Raw genomic sequence first — 19,880 nt, 5'->3', positions numbered from 1 at the left:
GCGTTCCCATTTGGGCAACCTTGGGGCCACATGCCAGTGCTGGGCATGGCTAGAGGGGGAAATGGGTGGAGCACAGAATGTACTATTGATCTCTGCACGGTAGATGGTATCCGCTTAATCATGCACCACTCCATCCTCCATATAGGCAAGCAAGAGGCATGATCAACGAGGTATTCCAGCCTGGCAAAGACATTCAGTGGCAAAGCAGGGCAGCGAGGGATGTGGCCTGGGGAGTGTTTTGAGGGCCACATAGGTCTGGAGGGCCACATTTGGACCTTGGACCTGGGGTTCCCCACCCCTGAGCTGAAACCGAAGATGATGAATGCCGGACCTAAGCTTCCTCTATGCTTGAACAGTAGCAGCATGCCTGGGTAGGGGAGCATGTGAATATTTTGCAGCTTTTTTATTATTGGAATCTGGGTTTCTCCAGTCTTAGATAGCCTGCAAGAGCTAGAAAACTTGGCTGAGATCATGCATGTTATTTTTGTCGTCCCCCATTCCCCCAGCGCTGAGTCTGCAAGTGAAGCTGAAGCTCCTTGATTTCCGCTGAGCATCAACAGTTTTTAAGGGTCAGCAGCTCCATTTATTTAATTAATGAAAAAAGGCTATAAAATGTACACGGTTTGATTCACGTTAAGGCGAATGTGCATAATCTAGCTGAGGCGCTCTCAACCTGGTATTCTCCTGGTGCTTTGGACTGTAATTTCCATCACCTGCCTGCCTAGCTGTGCTGACTGAGACTGATGGGAACTGAGGTCCAAAACATCCAGAGGGCACCAAGTTGGGGATTGCTGAGCTAGTCTCTTTTGAATAGTAGGAGACTTTCAGTGGTGGAATGTTATTTTGGCAACGTTTATATCAGTGCATGTAAATTTGTTCTTATCGTATCTGCAAAGGATGGTTCATTAGGCTCAGTGGTTGTGTCTACAAATGGTCCTATGCTAGTGTTTACTACTTTCATTGATAAAGCAATGTAGGAGAGCATTGTATGCACAACTGTTTTAAAATACCAATCTGAATATTTATTAAATAAGGTAGACCAGTAAGCCATTAAACATACCAAATATCCTAGGCTCATTCAAAGCAAAGATGTGATCCAATGGGTAACATGCCTTCTATACTTCAGGCTATTATGCTCTTTAATATCACAGTCCAAATATATTCATATACAGTGGTGCCCCGCAAGACGAATGCCTCGCAAGACGAAAAACGCGCAAGACGAAAGGGTTTTTCGGTTTTTCCGTCGCTTCGCTAGACGATTTTCCCTATGGGCTTGCTTCGCAAGACGAAAGCCCATAGGGAAATGTGATGGGACGATGAGCTGCTTGTGCGTAAAATGCAAGTCCCTCAGAGTTTGATCAGGTTTTCAAACCTCTGCCTGTGACGGAGCCCCTCCAGCATGGCTGCGTCAATCACTAGTAGAATCCGAAAGTGGCTGCTTTCGGAAACGTTTCCAACATAAAAGCTCCTTAACGGAAACACGTCGTCTGGCCTCTCGGCGTGACAGTTTCCGTCGAGGTGTGGGTGTCCCTATAGGAGGTCCTGAGACCTCCCCACTGGTTTCGCTTGAAGCGTCTCTGAGCCATCCCTCCGACTCACTTTCCCTTGGAGTTCTTGCTCGCCCTCTACTGGTTCCCTCTTCCGCTGCTACTGCTCTCTCAACCTCAGGGAGCCTTTGCACCTGCGGCGCTTTAGATGTCAGTTCTCTGACAGGAAATCTCCGGGGACCTCTTTTAAATGCTGGCGGTGGGGAGCAAAGCCTTCCCCCCCCCTCCGGACTTCAGAAGAGGTCCAAGAAGGCCGGCCGGGGCGAAAGGCTTTGCTCCCCACCGCCAGCATTTTAAAAGCGGTCAGGGATAGCAGGGAAGCCCTTCCCGCTATCCCGGACGGCTTTTGAAGGCAGGCGGGGGGGGGGGAGCCAAGACTTTTGCCCCCCGCCAGCCTTCAGAAGAGGTCCAGGACCTCTTTGCTCCCCCGCGCCTGCCTTCAAAAGCCGCCCGGGGGCTTTTAAATCGCCCCGGACAGTCCCGGGGCGATTTAAAAGCCCCCGGGAAGGCAGGCAGGGGGGACAAAGACTTTTGCCCCCCGCCCGCCTTCGGAAGAGGTCCTGGACCTCTTCCGAAGGCGGGCGGGGGGCAAAAGTCTTTGTCCCCCCTGCCTGCCTTCCTAGGAGAGCGGGAAGGCAGCGCTGCGTTTTCCGCTCTCCCGGGAAGGCAGGCAGGGGGGAGCAAAGACTTTTGCCCCCCGCCAGCCTTCAGAAGAGGTCGGGGGACAGACTGTCCCCGGACCTGGTCTGAAGGCAGTTTCCATAGGAACGCATTAATTGATTTTTAATGCATTCCTATGGGAAACCGTGCTTCGCAAGACGAAAAACTCGCAAGACGAAAAGACTTGCGGAACGAATTAATTTCGTCTTGCGAGGCACCACTGTATATATATATCTAAATGTAAGGCTGCCATCATGCAGTCCCTGTTGGAGGATTTATAGCACTGCATCACTACTGGATCTGCATGATGTTAGGATGAGGAAGGGGAGCAAAACAGAAGGCAAGTTGCACAGCGGTGTATAGGAGGAGGGATGGCAGAGGGTTGGTCATCTGAGCAATACGAGGTACAGTGTCTGCTTAGCGTTAGTATATCTGTGTATGTGTTTCATTTTCTTATGAGCAACGTGTCTGCATTAGTGACAAGGCAGGATGGTCCATTCAGCTGATTTTGGACTTACAGTACAGAAATGGGTGGAAGTTAATACTACAGAATATCTAATTTGTCTGGTGTGACCACTTCCATCCAATGTATTATGTTGAGGCAGGGCATATGTACCACTGGAGCCTCCATGAGTCTGAATTTGTACTGCACATATGTACGTATTCTGAACATCAGCACAATCATATTATTAGAATATGTTTAATAATAGGGCTGCTTCTCAGAGAAATCCCACTCTATTTAATTTAGTTCATAGAATCATAGAGTTGGAAGAGACCACAAGGGCCATCGAGTCCAACCCCCTGCCAAGCAGGAAACACCATCAGAGCACTCCTGACATATGGTTGTCAACCCTCTGCTTAAAGACCTCCAAAGAAGGAGACTCCACCACACTCCTTGGCAGCAAATTCCACTGTCGAACAGCTCTTACTGTTGATTGATCCATTTTACGTAGGTGTAAAACCAATAGCTTTGAAGCCAAACTAATTCTGAGTCCTTCATAGGTAGTGTTAGTAGTTTGCGCTCGTTTGACTTTTTCTTGTGCTAGCACTTTGTTTAGGACTTTTTCCTTGTTTACTTGCCATCATGAGGTAATAGTTCTTCTGCAATGCAAAGTAAGTAGTTCATTTACTGAACTGCCCCCAATATTTTGGAAGGAAGAGAAGTATTTGATCCAGATTTCTGCATTGTGTAATCTGCAGCTCTCTTTAGGCATTTGGGTTTTCTTGCTTTCCTTCATATTTTGGAAGAACATGAGGTGCTTGGAAAATATACCCCTCTTTTCAGCATTTGAAAAAAGGTCTCTTTGTTTTTGAACACACCACATCTTCAGCAGAGGGGGAGGCCTGAGGAATTTAGAACCAGGGATTCGGTTCACCCACTTAAAAAAATGTCCTTGCCAATCCTGATGTTCAGCCAAAATGACACATTTCTTTAGCTTATTGTGTTGATCTTACTGGCACAGCATCTGGCCTCTTCTTGACAAAGAGCAAAATTGCAAATGCTCAGTTTGGGAACGAGAGACTTGCAAGGATAAAGGTGAAACTGGGGCAGACCCAAGTTCACTTGCAGCTCTTCAAATTGCTTGGGGCTGTGTTCCTCAAACTGCCCTCACAATATAAGCCCCATTCAGGATTTCTTCTTCCAGCTGATATGGGTGCGTCAGTTGTTTAAAATCTAAAAAGAGGCTGCGGGATCAAGCAAGTGGCCCATCTAGTCTAGCATCCTGTTGTCACCATGGCCAGCTAGGTGCCTATGGGAAGCCTGAAAGCAGGACCTAAGTGCAACAGCAACTCTTCCCCCCTTGCAGATACCAGCATCTGATATCCAAAAGCTTACCTCTGACAGTGGAGGTAGAATTATTCTCCATGAACTTGTCGAACCATAAGCTGTGTGAAGAAGTACTTCCTTTTGCCTCTCCTAAATCTTCCAGCATGCATCTTCATGGGATGTCCACAGGTTCCAGTGTGAAAAAGTGCTTTTTCTCCACTTTCTCCATACAACACATGATTTTATATGCTTCCATCATGTTGCTTTTCACTTGCCTTTCCTCTAAACGGCACTATTTTTGGGATATTGTGGGGCTAGACCGGCAGGATATTTCTGATTCCTTCCTGCTCAACCAGAGCGGTCAATATTGACCTCCTCCCCTCAGTGGTTGGGCTGTTAAGGGAGTGAATAAAATTCTTATGGGTGGAAAGGGCACCCGTGAAAAATAAGCTTGTGAGCTACAGTGAAAAATATATAATGAGAGGCTATGGGCCTCAGAAATAAAGGGCGTGTACAGAGTATACATCTCTTGCCAATGGGAAACCTCCGTGTTTAATAAGATGCTTCCACAATACAAAAGTATTCCCTGTATCTTAATGATTCTTAGTAATGGTGATTGATGATATTTCTTGACTTTCCTAAAAAATTGTGTTGGGGTCAATGATAACTTTCTAAGCTCATCAAGCGGTTGGTGAACTCAAAAGGTTTGGAAAACTGTGCTAAATATTGCAGATCCAGAGATAATTGTGCTGAAGGGCACTATTAGAAGTGACCTTAGCCGACAATGTCTGACCACCGATGTTGCCTCCACATGATTCGATCACCATTCGTGCCACATTGCAGTCATTCAGCAAGGCCCCTGATCCTCGCGAGAGGCTTACTATGGGGATGTTGGAGGAGGAAAATTTTGCTTATATCATCCCGCTTTCTGCTCATTTTTCTCTGGCTCTAACCCTGTGGATGATTATTAGAAGCATTTCTTTCCTAAGGTGGCAGCATCACTGTTTATTTTAAAGCAACTAATATGGTGAACACATATTACACTAATATGTGGTGAACACAGGTGGCGCTGTGGGTTAAAGCCTCAGCGCCTAGGACTTGCCGATCGAAAGGTCGGCGGTTCGAATCCCTGCGGCGGGGTGCGCTCCCGCTGCTCGGTCCCAGCGCCTGCCAACCTAGCAGTTCGAAAGCACATCAAAGTGCAAGTAGATAAATAGGGACCGCTTACCAGCGGGAAGGTAAACGGCGTTTCCGTGTGCGGCTCTGGCTCGCCAGAGCAGCGATGTCACGCTGGCCATGTGACCCGGAAGTGTCTCCGGACAGCGCTGGCCCCTGGCCTCTTAAGTGAGATGGGCGCACAACCCCAGAGTCTGTCAAGACTGGCCCGTACGGGCAGGGGTACCTTTACCTTTACCTTAATATGGTGAAATTGTGTAAGGAAACTTGCAGGAGCAAAGCACGATCTTGCATAATTGTCTGATCCCAAAGTATTCCGACCAGTGACAAGAGGGTGCCGTACCTGCAACACTGTCTGTGTTGTTCCTTATTCTGTATGAACATAAAACATAACTTCCTCCATAAACATAAATTATGAGTGTTGGAGCCTAGCCAACCATTCTGTAGTTGACCTGTATTAGAACTCTTATTTATGCAATGTCTTGTACGGTGCACAGCTGCAGAGGTTGAATGCTGCTCTGAGGACACGATTTGGCAAGATTGACTGAGTACAACAGTTCCCTTCACCCAATCTGAGCATCATCTCCCCCCGCCTCCGTCCCAGTACAGCTGATCAAAGAGTCTTGCTATCCAGTGTCTGGGACTCCTACAAATGTTCTCTGTGTTCTCCTCTTAAATTTCTTTGAAGATACTACTTTATACTGTCAGAAGGATTACCAGCATTGCCTTAATTTTTCAAATAATATGTTTTGAGTTTCATCATGCACACTTAAGAGCAGATGAAAAGGGTGCAATAAGACATAGATTGTCTGCCTTTAATTTAAACTGCTTGAAGTGCAACCTGCCGGGATGTAAAGACTTGGATCTGTTTTTTCGGTGCCACTTGTTAGCATGTAAGCATATTTAAGGTGTGCGCATATTGTGGACTCCAAATGTTCCAAGTGTTTCTCAGCAATCCTCGCAACAGCTATTTAAGATAGAACAATATTATCCCTGTGATGCAGATGTGAGGGCTAAAAAAAAAAGTAGCTTATTTTTAGTTGAGTTTATTGGTTGGGGGAAAGCTGCACTGGAGAACAATGGCTATTGGCCATGTTGGAACATAAAAGGCAATATACTTGTGAATTCCAGTTGGGAAAAGCAGTTTCCTCCATATGTTGCTGAGGTTTTCCTGATGTTATCCTGTGAAGCAGGATGCTCTCACCCACTGTGTTACACCACCACTTGACCTGGAACCAACCAGGTGTTTGCTTGTTTATTTGAGAACATGGCCCTCCAATATTCTTTTCAAAGGCATGTTGGGCAAAAGGGTACATTCAGATATAGACCCAATGGTGCCCAACATGTAGCACTGATCAGTGCTCAAAATTCACCAGGCATGTTTGGCTACTGGCACAGGTCCAATTGCGACCATGTGGAGATTGCTGGGCACCAGGTTGGCAACCACAGCTTAGAAACCTCTGCCTTAGTCCATAATTAATACCATTTCCACTGTGTGTGTTTCTCCTTCTTGCATACTGGGACAAGTGAATTGTTGTAAGAGCAAGCTACGTCAAACAATGTAGTTGAGATCGCACAATCATTGAATCGTGGAATTGTAGCATTGGACCCCAAGGGTCATCTACTCCAACCCCTGGTGAACAGACATTCCGTGGTGGTGACCATGACTTAGGTGTACGGTGGTATCTGGCGCCTAGCTTATATATCTTAGTTTCTAACACCGGTCCTGATGTGGGACTTGAAATGTTGCTATAACCTCAGCCCAGTTTGCACATCACTGTAAACCATGGTTAATGGCTTAGTGCAAACATGCTGCTCTCCCCCACTTTGCTGCTGCTCGCTAGCAAGTGGGGGAAAACAAAGCACAATCCCTGATTGAGCATTTTGTCTGACTTGGGATCATGGGTTTTCTTGTTCCAAACAAACCATGATCTATAGCCAAGGTTTGCTCTTGGCTTACTAATCATGGTTTGTCTGGGCAAAGCATAAACTGATGAGACATAACAATAAGCCAGGAATTGTGGATCTCTCCCCAGTTGTGGGAAGGAGCAAAGTGAGCGAAATTGGTCTGCTCGTGGTAAAACTATTAAAGGTGGCTTACAGCGATGTGTGAATGAGGCTAGTAATGTACTAATGCAGGTAATTGTCAGAGTGCATTGCTGAGCTGTGCAGTGGTGGTTAGTTAAATATGCCCTCTCCCTCTTTCCAGCATGACCTTTCCTTTGGAAGGTCTGCATTGTGCTCATGAAAGACATTTGACTCTATGCTTTAGCAGGCATGTGTACCTTGTTGAAGTAGCTTAGCTTCATGCCTCCATCCATATTTCATTTTTTTTAAGGGGCAGTTGACCTCTCTGATATTGGTACATTTAAGTCTCCTATTCTTTTGTAAGTTTTCTTTTACATTTCAACCTGCAGGTGCAAGACTAGCTCTGGCAAGACTTCTTTCAGGTGAGTGTTCGATGTGGACGGATTGTTGACAGGGTCAGATAACCTAACCAAATGGTGTTTGCAGCTTTTGAATTTAACAATTTTGTGCCATTCTTTTCTTTTTGATGCCCAGTGTGTTCTGCATATTCCATTCTAGCAGTAGGACGCAGGATCCACTAATAAACTAGATTGGTACAATAGATTCAGGACAAAGTATTTTATGCAGTATGTAATTAGCTGATGGAACAGCAGAGTAGAATAGATAGCTCTAAAAGACAAACAGGCAGATAACTGGAAGGTGGGTCTGATTGCAGCTGTTGACCAGAATGCTAGTTGGTGGGGAGGCTGTTGCATTAAGGCCCTGCTGGTGGGCTTCTCAGATACATCTGATTGGCTACTGTGGCCAGCAGGATGGTAGACTAGGAGAAGTTTGGTCTGCATTTGCTTGCTTCCCTCTCTATTCCTCTCCTGCTGTTGTATTGTGTCTATTACAATGCAAGCCTGTGGGCAGGGACTGTTTTGTGTTGTACTTCCTGCCACGCTGCTTAATTTTTTTTAGGTGCCTTTACAAATGATGATCAAGCAGGACTCTTAACGTTATTGAGGCGGTTGATCCAAAGCAGGTGTGACCCTGTAGATGTTGCTGAATTACAGCTCCCATAAGCCTCAGCAAGCATAGCCAGTGGTCAGGGATGATGGGAGTTGTAGTTCAGCAGCATCTGCAAGCCCAAAGGTCTCCCCACAACTGCTTCAAAAGATTCTCCAAACTTCAGGAGTGACACTTGTGGTGCAGGGATGAATGGACTTTGTGGAAAGGGCTGCCCTGATCATTTTGCTGAGTGTATAGGTATTTGCACCCCAGCCATTTTATTTCCACGTGTCATATCTTTTTCTTAAAGGAAATCTTGAAAGCCTTGATGCATTTCTTTAAATTTGGTGCAGAAAACTCTTTGAAGAACTTCTCATATGCCATTTCTGTTACTTTGTTTAGTTTGGGTTTTTTTTAAGTTGGAAGAACTTGAATCTGCCTCAGACTCTTTAAGCAGGCTCTTGAATCTCACAATGCAGGCTTGACATTTTGCTTGACACAGCTTGCTATACTGTCAAGATGTCTTTCATTAAAAAAAACCAAACCTGCCGACATGTGAGGGCTGCTGAAAAGCCTCTGCTATGAATCCTTGGGCTCATCCCATCAGTTGCGAAATATGACATGGTAGCCCTTGGAAATCCAGCCCAAAGATGTGAGAAGCTTTCATGGTTATGCTAACTCCCTCAGACTTGTCCAGTAGTTTTAACTTAATATGGTTGCTTAATAGTCATGCTATTAGGATTTGGAAGCTTTTCCTCTGCTGAAGGATTTGCTTGGAAAGTTTGAAGTGGTTCAGCTAATGCTTACACTTCAACTTGCCCTGTTTCCTTCATGCAAGTAAGTGCATGAGCGTGAATGCTATCAGTGACACAACTCAGATATATAAGCTAGGTGCCAAATGGTTCCTTAAATCAGCGTTACCGTTGCCAAAACAGAATGCCTGGTTGCCATTTTGGACCAGACAGCTGAAAAGTCGTATTTTTCAGTGCAACTTTTTGGTTCCTGAAATTCATTCTGATTGTGCTGATAAAATATAACTGATGCAGTGGTACCTCTGGTTACGAGTGCTTCAGGTTACAAGCTCCACTAACCCGAAAGTAGCTGCTCCTGGTTGCAAACTTTGCCCCAGGATACGAACGGAAGTTGCATGCCAGCGGCGCTGCAGTAGCAGGAAGCCCCATTAGCGCAAGTGCGCCTCAGGATGAAAACGATTTCAGCTTAAGAATGGACCTCCGGAACGAATTAAGTTCGTAACCAGAGGTACCACTGTAGAATTCTACAGCATGTGTCGCTAGGGTGTTAAAACAGTCAAGATCCAAGGATCCCCAGGCATGCACCTCCAGATGGTAGCCAGGTGCAAAACGCGCTGCTTCAAAATCTATATGTTTTTAATGAGGCAGCCCAGAATTTGATCTAGTGTTGGCATGGGGGAGGGAACAGGTTTCTTGCGCCATTAGTGGCTGCATGGCAGGCAGAAATACAATAGGCTAAGCCTTTTGTAGTATGGACATACAGTTATGGGAAAAGCTTCACTATGGCTGTATTGTCTAATTTTGTCTTATGCCATGCCTCCACTCCCCATGGGAGGCAGCTCTGTTGTATTTTACCGTGCTCCCTCAGCAACCTGCAGTACTCCCTCAAAATTCGAAATGTGCCCACTGCTCCAAAAAATTTGACAACCCCTGGTCTACAGCCTGCTGCAGTTTCTCATACTGCAGCTACTAACTGTTAATGTCCTACTATAGGGACAGTCACATTTTCTGGCATAAGAACATGCACTCGCCCAGCTTCAAAATTGGTAGAGCTCATTTCAGAGTTTAATCAGTGTGAACATAAAGGAAATGTGGTACACCACTGGCAGTGAACAATAGGAGCGAGGGGACAGGGTCTTAGGAGTCCTTTCTGGTGTGATGATTGTAGTGATAAAAGCCTATCCTAGTTCTCATCTGTGAAACGCTGGAGGGCTTGCTTGAAACATCCAGCTCTCTGCTTTCCTTTTAATCTCCCCTTGGTTCTGCAGTGGCTGCATTGCAGTGCATGTTTTGATCTCAAGCAGTAGAGGCACGAACAGACTGAAAGTGGTTACTCTGCAAAGCTGAAGAGAACAGTGGTCAAGGGGTTGGGATCCAGGGATGTCTCAAAGAATCATAGAATTGTAGAGCTGGAAAGGATCATCGAGTCCAGTCTCCTGCAATGTAGGAATCTCAACTAGATCATACATGACAGATGGCCGTCCAACCTTTGCTTAAAAACCTCCAAGGAAGGAGAGTCCACAACCTTTCAAGGATGTCTGTTCCACTGTTGAACATCTCTTACTGTCAGAAAGTTTTCCCTAATTTTTAGTATGAATCTCCTTTCTTGTAACTTGAATCCGTTGGTTTGGGTCCTACCCTCAAGAGCTGGAGAAAACAAGCTTGCTCCATCTTCCATGTGACAGCCTTTTAGATATTTGAAGATGGCTATCATATCTCCTCTCAGTATCTTCATTTCCAGGCTGAACATACCCAGCTACCTCTTCTGTTCCTCATAAGGGTTTACCTTATGGTTTCCAGACCCTCGATCATCTTGGTTTCCCTCCTTTGCACACGTTGCAGCTTGTCAGTATCCTTGAATTGTGCCATCCAGAACTAGACACAGTATTCTAGGTATGGTCTGACCAAGGCAGAATAGAGTGGGACTGTTACTTCCCTTGATCATGACACTATACTTCTGTTCATGCTGCATCACACTGTTGACTAATGTTAAGCTTGTGGCCTGCTAAGATCCCTAGATCCTTTTCACATGGTGTCCCCCATCTTATATTTCTGCAGCTGGTTCTTCCTGCCTAAGTGTAGGACCTTACATTTGTCTCTGTTGTCAATGGTAACAGCTTTGGTCTGTGTTGTCTGGTTGCTCCTGGATTACAAGTTGTGCTTGGGAAGTTCTTTTTCACTATTTGAGTGGAAAGGTGGTGACTGTTTTTCACGGTTGGGATTCCTCTGGTGTTTCTCAGATGTGAAGAGATGGACATGAATGTTGTTGTCTACTCTTGAGTTGTGGATCAGGACAGCTGAGAACATAAACATATTCCTTGCCCGGTGTGTAGTCCTTTTCATGGCATTCTCTAAGTCAATTCGCAGATGTACTTTTGCTTATTTAATACATGAATATGCCACTTTTTAATCCAAGGATCTCAGGGTGGTGTACATGATTCTTCCCTCCTTATTTTTTCATCGCAATGACCCTGTGAGTTGGTTAGGCTGCGAGATAGGAACTGGTCCGACATGACCCAGTGAACTTCATGGCTGAGTGGGAATTCAAACCCTAGTCTCCCAGGTCATTGCCCAACACTATTAACCATAACACTACAGCTCCCATTGTCCATGACCATTGACTTAACCAGCTGGGGTTGATGGGAGTTGTAGTCCAGCATCTGGGGACCTGACGTTGATGAACACTACACTAGTTTAAATAATGTGGGTAATGACCTAGAAGTGCTTGCTTTTGGAACTGTATAAGAGGCTTGGCAAAGGTTGACTTCTGGTCATGTAGTTCTGTCACCTTAGGGTTGACCTTCAAATTCTTTTTTGGAAGATCAGTACTTCCAAGCCTTTGCCCTATGGTCTTTGTATACAGCCATGGCCTGTTGCATTCAGTGGGACATGTGTGTGTGTGTGTGCATATGCATATTTAACCACCCCTAACCTGGTGCCCTCCAGACTACAACCTTCACTAGTCCAAGCCAGCATGATATGCCACTGAAACTGATGGGAGGTTCAGTGCAAACACCAGAGGCTGAATATAGGACCTGGTCACACGTAGAACATACGTTGAACTACTAAAGATTTCTTTGAGACAAACGGTCTTCACATCGTACATGCTCATCATGTATAAACTTCATTGTGGAATAATGCTTAACAATTGGCTGTGTTGCTAACAATGTTAGCCTCCTAACAATGTCCCATTGCATCAAAACGCTTGCATTGTCAGATACTTAGCAAAGGACTGTGGCTGTTCTTTCCTTTAAAGAGTAGTCTTATTTCAAACAAAAGTAATACAGTACTTAGCTGGCTTCTGGGCTAGAAACCCAAAACCAATAGCTGCTGAATGTAATGAGGTGTTTGTGGTAGGCCGGCAATTACATTGTGTAAATGTTTGTTCTTTGCTCTACATGCTAAAAGGGGAGAGATTGAATATGTGAATAAGATTATATGGCCAGTCCTGAGATGCAGTAGCTCTGAAAAAGAGAGCAGCTGCTTCATCCTAAAAATGTGAGCTGGCTTCTTGATCTGAAGCCCTGGGATGATTAACTGACACAGCATTTTGTGCATTTATTTGGTATTGCAACAAGTCTTTGGGACGCATTCCACTTTATATTTTTCACATGGGCGTGAATGCCAGAGTACGTACAGAATCCATGCATGTGCTTCCATGGAGGGCTGCACATGCGTGCTTAAATTGTTTTCCTTGGAGAAGTGCATCAAACTGACAGCTGGAACTGGGCTCTGCTTCCTGAGTATTTCTCCAGGACAAACTGCACTTTAAAATAACATTTGCGTACCATTCTCAAATGTGCTGGTGCATCATAACTGTTTTGTATTTTGGTTGTTGGTTCAAAATCTAGAATGTAAAATGTAGATGCCCCATTGAAGTTTTGCTAGAACTCCCATTACCTTCACCGGCTACCTGTTCCTTTCTGGGCCCAGTTCGAAGTGCTGTTTTTGACTTTTGAGGCTCTTCAGTGATATGGGGCCACAGTATCTGAAGGACCGCCTCTTCCCATATGTACCTGCCTGTTCTATGAGCTAATCTACGGTGGCTCTGTGCCGAGTACCCTCACCAACTGAGCAGTGTTAGAAACTGAGATATGAAAGCTAGGACCTGAATGGCAGCTTAAACCTAGGTTATGGGTGCAGCAACGAATGTAGGTATGGCAGGTTGCTATAAAGGGCCTTCTTAGTAGTGGCACCCTGTTTATGGAATGCTCTTCCCAGAGAGATTCTCCTGGTGCCTTTGCCAGTGACCTTTTGTTCGCAAACAAGGCCATTTTTATTCTCCCAGACCCTTAAAATCTCATAGTTTAGCCTCTGAATTTACTCTTGGAAATGACTAAAAATTGTTTATTTCTGCATTAGACCCCTTTTAGCTGGTTTAGTGCTGTGTTCCTTGTGTTTTAGGATTTTTATTTTATCCCCCCCTTGGTTCTTGAATTGCTTCCAGAGCACACAGGGTGGTTAATAAATGCAGTAAAATTATTTTGAGAATGGCACATAAGGAGGTTGCCTTAAAATGAATTACACAATGAGTTAATCTAATCCAGGCATCCCCAACCTGCGGCCCTCCAGATGTTTTGGCCTACAACTCCCATGATCCCTAGCTAACAGGACCAGTGGTCAGGGATGATGGGAATTGTAGTCCAAAACATCTGGAGGGCCAAAGGTTGGGGATGCCTGATCTAATCCATCTGCTCTGGTGGTGACTTTCCATTGTCTCAAGCAGAGGATCTCTCCTTGTACTCCTGCTTCCTGAGATCCTTTTAACTGGAGATGCTGGAGATTAAACTTGGCACCTTCCTGTATTCAGAGCAGTGGTGTCCAAACTTCTTTCAAAGAGGGCCAGATTTGATGAAGTGAAGAGCTGTCACTCAACAGGGCCCCTGACCACTTCTGTGTATTTCTTTAAGATGAGAGATGACTTAAGTAACAATAGTTATTATGTACAAAGTGCCTACTAGTAGGTAGCCATTGTACAACAATTGTGCCAAAAAGGACAAGCCCTTTCATTTACATTTGCCAGACAAATGAAGGAGTGGCGGGGAGCAGGAGTTATAGGCTATGGAGAACAAAGATGGTTTTAGACACTGGCCTGGTTCAGATGTGATGTTTAAACATGCATGCACCATTCTTGTTTGACACAAGACACTTATACTTTGAATTTCAAGTTTCTGTACTGTTAGCACCTTAAGTTACAAACATGGAGATGAGTGACCACAGATCCTATAAACCCAAGTAGTAAGATGCCCTAGTTTAGATTTTCCCCCCATTAACCCACAAGATGGTGATGATGGGAGTTTGGTCATGGATTGAGCGTTCTTGAGTTCTGGTGATAATCTATATAGCAGCCATCTTTCCTTCATCTTGTGAAGTGTGGTATTTATACAGAACCCAAACTCTGAGTTTGGCATTCCAGCTTTCCTTTGCTTCTGGATGGGTATGACTTTTAGCTTTGCCCAATTGTGCTGTGTTTCTTTCGCTGTTGTTGCTGGCATTCGTCTGTCTTGAGAGACAGTGGAGTGCTCCTTGGGGGAACTGGAGAATCACAGCGCCTGCTGGGGCTGCAAAGACCTGTAGCTCATAACTGTTGCCTCCTGTATTGTTTTTGCTGAAGCGACCTCCCCGGGGGACAAGGCTGGGCAGTGTGTCTGGAGGTCTTGGGCTGCCCAGACAACAAGCTCCCCCTCTGGGCCTTGCTGGTGTGGCCCAAAGGAAAGCAGAACAATACATTTGGCACCAGCTTGGCTGCAGGAGTTGCCGGAAGGAGGCGTACAAGATGCCATCCAGCCGTCTTAGACTATGATAATTATGATAATATGAAAACAAAACAAGCATGCACCCGCAAATGAGTCAAAACTGTTCTGGCTGTGTTGTAACTTTGCATTGTTGTCTATAGCAGTCTGGCAGGTCTGAGTTCTTAGCTGTCTTTGTGACCTCAATGTTCATCCCGAGTAGGCGGTGTGTCAGGCAAGGAAGGCCTATTTTTATTCCCACCCTCTTACTTGAGCTGCTTTCCTGCTCCTTAACAGAAAGCCTTTCACGCTATCATGAAACTATTTATTTCTCTTATTACCTATTTTATGTGTGGGTACCCTCTGTTCTGGTTGCCTCCTCAGTGAGTTTGACCTGTCTTTTTGCATGAGACCTTGAAGCAAAGCAACTTTTGTAAATCAGTTTTTAACTTGGAAGGAAGCTACAGTTATGCAGCAGTAAAAATAACTAGTGTGTGTTAAAATGGGGTTTTTAAAAATTCTGCTTTGACTTGTAAATATAGGATTGCATGCATTAAAAGCAAGGACTCCTTAAGCTCGAACATTTCCAGGATGTCAGACTGATTCTGCCTTTGATTAATGCCAATTTAGGAAACACCTAGTTCACTTCGGAGGAGAATAACATTTAATGTTTTAAAGCATCGAAGTACTGGCAGATTCTTGCTGCAAGCCTTAACTGATTTGAACTGTAATGAGATGGACTTTTCCTGCTGTGCTGCAAAGGTGATCTTGTCAAGGTTAATGACTGTCTGCCAATTGAATGGTCACAAAAGTCTGTCTGCTACGGCATCCCTTTCTCTGCTGTCCTCACAGGTTCAGATTCATAGTGGACATTGAGAGCTTTCTGATAATTCAGTAAGAGGACTGACTCTAAGCTTGATTAACCTCTTGATAAAAAATATATTTTTGCAGCACTTTCAATTTCAGAAATTTATAGCTGCTTTATATTTTTATCGAGCCATTCTACCTGCTTTTGTCTGAGAATATTTGGCAAGGAGAGAAGTCTAGCAATAGCTAATATATATGGGAAACTCTTGATACCAAGGGCAGGTTTATTAATTTTTTTCCAGGAATGACTCATTGGTTTTAAGGGTATTTGTAACTGAAATCTTTTACAAATGGTGCTGACTGCCGCTTTCTTTCCAGAAATCTGGAGCTTTCCCCCCCAAGCCTCATAGTATGATAGAAATTACTTTATTTGTTTGGCAATGCCAACATTTCCTTTCTCTCACTTGATTTATTCAGGGGTGGGGAACCTGTGGCCTGCACAGTGTTGCCAACAGCAACCTCAGCTTCCTGACCATAGGCTCTGATGAAGCTGATTGAAGCTGTAGTTCAAAACATCGGGTGGAACTCCTGCTTTGGAGAATTCCCCACTCCAGAAGATTGCATTCAAGAATGGGGTTTGGCAGGTAGATCTGCCCTGGAAGGTGTGCAGAGACTTAATGTTGAGTACATGTGGGAGACACAGCATTCAGCAGTGCACATGCTACCTTGTAGAGATCCAAATGCTCCCCAAGATTGTGCACTGAGCATGCACAGTTTTTAAAACCTGTTCAGTGGATCTTTTCCATGAGGCTGGTGTGCACAGCATAAACCCACTTGGTTGGATCAGTTCATAGGAAGTTGCCTTATGCAGCTGAGTCCATCTAGCTCAGTGTTGCCTGCAGTGAGTCCTACCAGGAGATGCCAGCGACTGAACCCTGAGATCTTCTGCATGCAAAACAATTTCCCTGTCAGTGAGCTACAGCTTTCCTAGATGAACTGCTAGGCTTGCGTAACTTTCGATCCAGACTGATAAGCAGGATCAGTCCTCTGATTGCTGCTAACATTTGACTTGTTAACACTCTGCACTGAACATAGGTATAAGATAGCTCTATGCAGGCACTTGTCTTAGTGTGAAAGAGTGTGCACTTGATTTGCATAACTCAGCTATTATATACCCAGATATACAGTGGTACCTCGGGTTACATACGCTTCAGCTTACAGACTCCGCTAACCCAGAAATATTACCTCGGGTTAAGAACTTTGCTTCAGGATGGGAACAGAAATCGTGCTCCGGCGGCGCGGCCGCAGCAGGAGGCCCCATTAGCTAAAGTGGTGCTTCAGGTTAAGAACAGTTTCAGGTTAAGAACAGACCTTCAGAACGAATTAAGTACTTAACCCGAGGTACCACTGTATAGACTGTACACTTGTTGAACTTTACATTTGAATAACAGTATGAGGGTACTGCTGAACTATTTGTATACACGGGTACATAAATTGTACATTCATAGAATCGTATAGTTCGAAGGGACCCAAGGGTCATCTAATTCAACCCCCATTGGTTGAATTAATATGTTAGCACCCCTATTTTGCCTTGCCAGGCTTTTTAAGGGCGTCTTACCTGTGCTGCCATGTTTTTGTTGCCTTTGTTCTATATATCTAGTTTAGACTAAACTTTTTGCCCCCTGTCACCTTGCCTGAAAAATCCATACTATAAAAGCTGGCAAGCTTTGTGATCACCCCACATGCCCTGCAAAGGGTGTGTCTTCTGATTAGAAGACACTTGCAAAATGGATAATTTGAACAGACGCCTTCAGTCACACTGGTAAGGTGGCTTTTGTGGGCTGTAATTCCAGGAACACTTGCAGAAAATAAGTAGGACCTTGTTGCAAATAAAGACTTCACTCCGGGCTCTGCAGCTTTTGAGCAGCTACAGCTCAGCTATAGTTTTTTTTTTAAAAAAAATATTTTATTGAAGTGAGCTACAACCCAGCTATAGTTGAGAAGGAGGTCCAGATTTATATGTACCACTAAGCTTATGGTTAACAGTAAGATTTATAAACAAGCTGTACACCTTGGTTAATGAGTGAACTTTTATCGTAGTTTATAAATTGCTGGGTTTACACATAACACTAAGCCATTAAACCCTGGCTTAGTGTTATGTGCAAAACAGACCACGGTGCACATCAGCCCTAGGTCTCCAGAGTATGTATTTATTTCAGTGAAGTCATGCCTGCTTTTCGGCCATATTAAAAACAACCACCACCTGGTACAACTTCCTTCTGGTTATAGTATATCAAGTCTTGACCACCATTTTCACCCTAGAAAACTCATAAACAATTGTAAGGGGTTAAACTTTTTGTACTTGTACAGTGGGTATATCAGCCTGAAGTTTCCTAGTAGATCTATTGTAGATCTGGTAGAGCAATTGTTTTCGTCTGAAACCTTCAGCTTCCTTCTCCTTGTGTTTTGCAGAACTGCGCTGCATCCCAGGGCAATTCGCTTGTCGCAGTGGCTCCATCCAGTGCATCCCATTGAACTGGCAGTGTGATGGATGGCCCACCTGTGAGGATGAGAGTGATGAAGTTGACTGCCCAAGTAAGTGCACCTAAAAAAGAAGAAAGAATGAATTGTACGCAGCAATGGTTGATGATCATTAGTACTGGTTGGGGGTGGGGGAGGCAGGGAGACCCAACAGTAAGGGGAGCCAGAGCCAGGGTCAGGTATAGTGGGGTATACATTGAATAAATACTAAATATGATGGGAATGAGTAAGAAGCTTGGTGGCTGAGGACAGGCTCAGGTTAGTGGGGCAGGGCCCTAATTCACCGGCTAATAATAATAATAATTAAAAAATAAAATAAAATACCACACCATCAGGAAAGCTTTATGGCACTTACTACATATTTGCAAGCAAATTCTGGTTAGGAAATTGTGTCTGAGAGTTCGTATTGCAACTTCATTTCTTCTCAGAGGCTGTAGTTTAATTTCGCCCTTTATTGCTATTTGTGGGCTGTATTTCAGGGTCTACCTGAACACATTGGTGCCCTTTTATGGAGGCTTTCTATCCAGTTCGTCTGTACACTTCTGAAAAAGCTGGAGTCATAACTCATTTTTCAATGGCATGCTTCTCAGATTTCACACAGAAACACCTTTGGATGAGTCATGTTTAATATCAAGTGTAAAGTCTCTTAACATGTGTAGATGCATCATTATTTTTTGAAGCTGGCTTCTACTGAAGTTGGAAATTCAGAATCCTTGGAAGAGAGGGAATATGCAGCGTGCAGTTCAGTATACTCAAAGTGCCTGGCAAGATTACATAAGAGACATACTTTTTTTATCATCTGTGGACAGTTGCCAGCTATTTTCCTGTCTTCACCATTTGTGTTCAGTACAGATGGAGAGCTCTGCTTGTCTTGACAGTCCTAATTTGTAACATAACAGCTGTTTCTAGGCATTTTGATTTAAAACAACTCTGCTATGTATATCCCTACATAAGCGAATCTGAGCAAGCAGGCCAGGAATAGGGAGATTCTGCTATGGGATGGTAGGAAGGCAGCTTGCATTGGGTAGAGAAGCTGAGAGTTTGGCACCTAGCTTATAGATTTGAGTTTCTAACCCTAGATGTCAGGTATGCAATCTAAGGGGTTGTAAAGCCATAATGTCTGTACTTTAGGGATCAAAAGTATCAAGACAGTTAGACCCATTCCATTTCCACAAATTGGGGGGGGGGGTCCTTAAATGTGTCTTGGTGGGAGTCATTATTTCAGGGGTCAGCAAAGTTTTTCAGCAGGGGGACAGTCCACTGTCCCTCAGACCTTGTGGGGGGCTGGACTATATTTTGAAAAAAAAAAAAAATGAACGAATTCCTATGCCCCACAAATAACCAAGAAGAGATGCATTTAAAATAAAAGGACACATTCTACTTATGTAAAAACACCAGGCAGGCCCCACCAATAACCCAGAGATGCATTTTAAATAAAAGGACACATTCTACTCATGTAAAAATACACTGATTCCTGGACTGTCCGCAGGCTGGATTGAGAAGGCGATTGGGCCGCATCCGGCCCCTGGGCCTTAGTTTGCCTCCCATGCATTACTTCCTCCATTCCATAACCCATATGGCATGTGAGCAGCAGACAGAACGGTTAAGGCGTTCTGAGTGCATACTTATTATTTGCCAGCTTTATATCACTGTCAGGCCCCCACCGGCAAAAAAAGAGACTCCTTTTGCTCACTGTATGAATTTTATTTTTAACATCCAAATTCTGTTAAATCCAGCTTAACTTTAAGCCTCCGACACTCAAAACATTTTCTTTTTCTTAACATCAAACCCAAATAACTAGGAGCATCTGTAGCTCAGCAGTTTTGTATCTTTGATCTCTTGCTCAAAAAGGGGATGAAGTCACTGGCTCCCACTAACT

At 44.4% G+C, this 19,880-nt stretch overlaps 1 protein-coding gene across 3 annotated transcripts in view; it reads left to right on the top strand.

Moving 5' to 3' along the window:
- DGCR2 (DiGeorge syndrome critical region gene 2) overlaps positions 1–19,880 on the top strand; it is a 61,968-nt gene that overhangs the window by 18,195 nt on the left and 23,893 nt on the right. Inside the window, exons 2-3 of one of the 3 annotated variants that reach the window (XM_081893376.1) lie at positions 7,569–7,601; positions 17,933–18,055. The exons of 1 other annotated variant lie outside the window; for it this stretch is intronic. In XM_081893376.1, coding sequence (XP_081749502.1) covers positions 7,569–7,601; positions 17,933–18,055 — 156 coding nt within the window. The remainder of the gene's footprint in view (positions 1–7,568; positions 7,602–17,932; positions 18,056–19,880) is intronic. One more of the 3 variants, XM_081893377.1, reaches the window with a different exon arrangement.

This window comes from Podarcis melisellensis, assembly GCF_964234715.1.
Source record: "Podarcis melisellensis genome assembly, chromosome: 16".
Taxonomy (NCBI): domain Eukaryota; kingdom Metazoa; phylum Chordata; class Lepidosauria; order Squamata; family Lacertidae; genus Podarcis; species Podarcis melisellensis.
The sequence above is the reverse complement of the archived record's forward strand: the minus strand, read 5'-3'. Positions and strand labels throughout refer to the sequence as shown.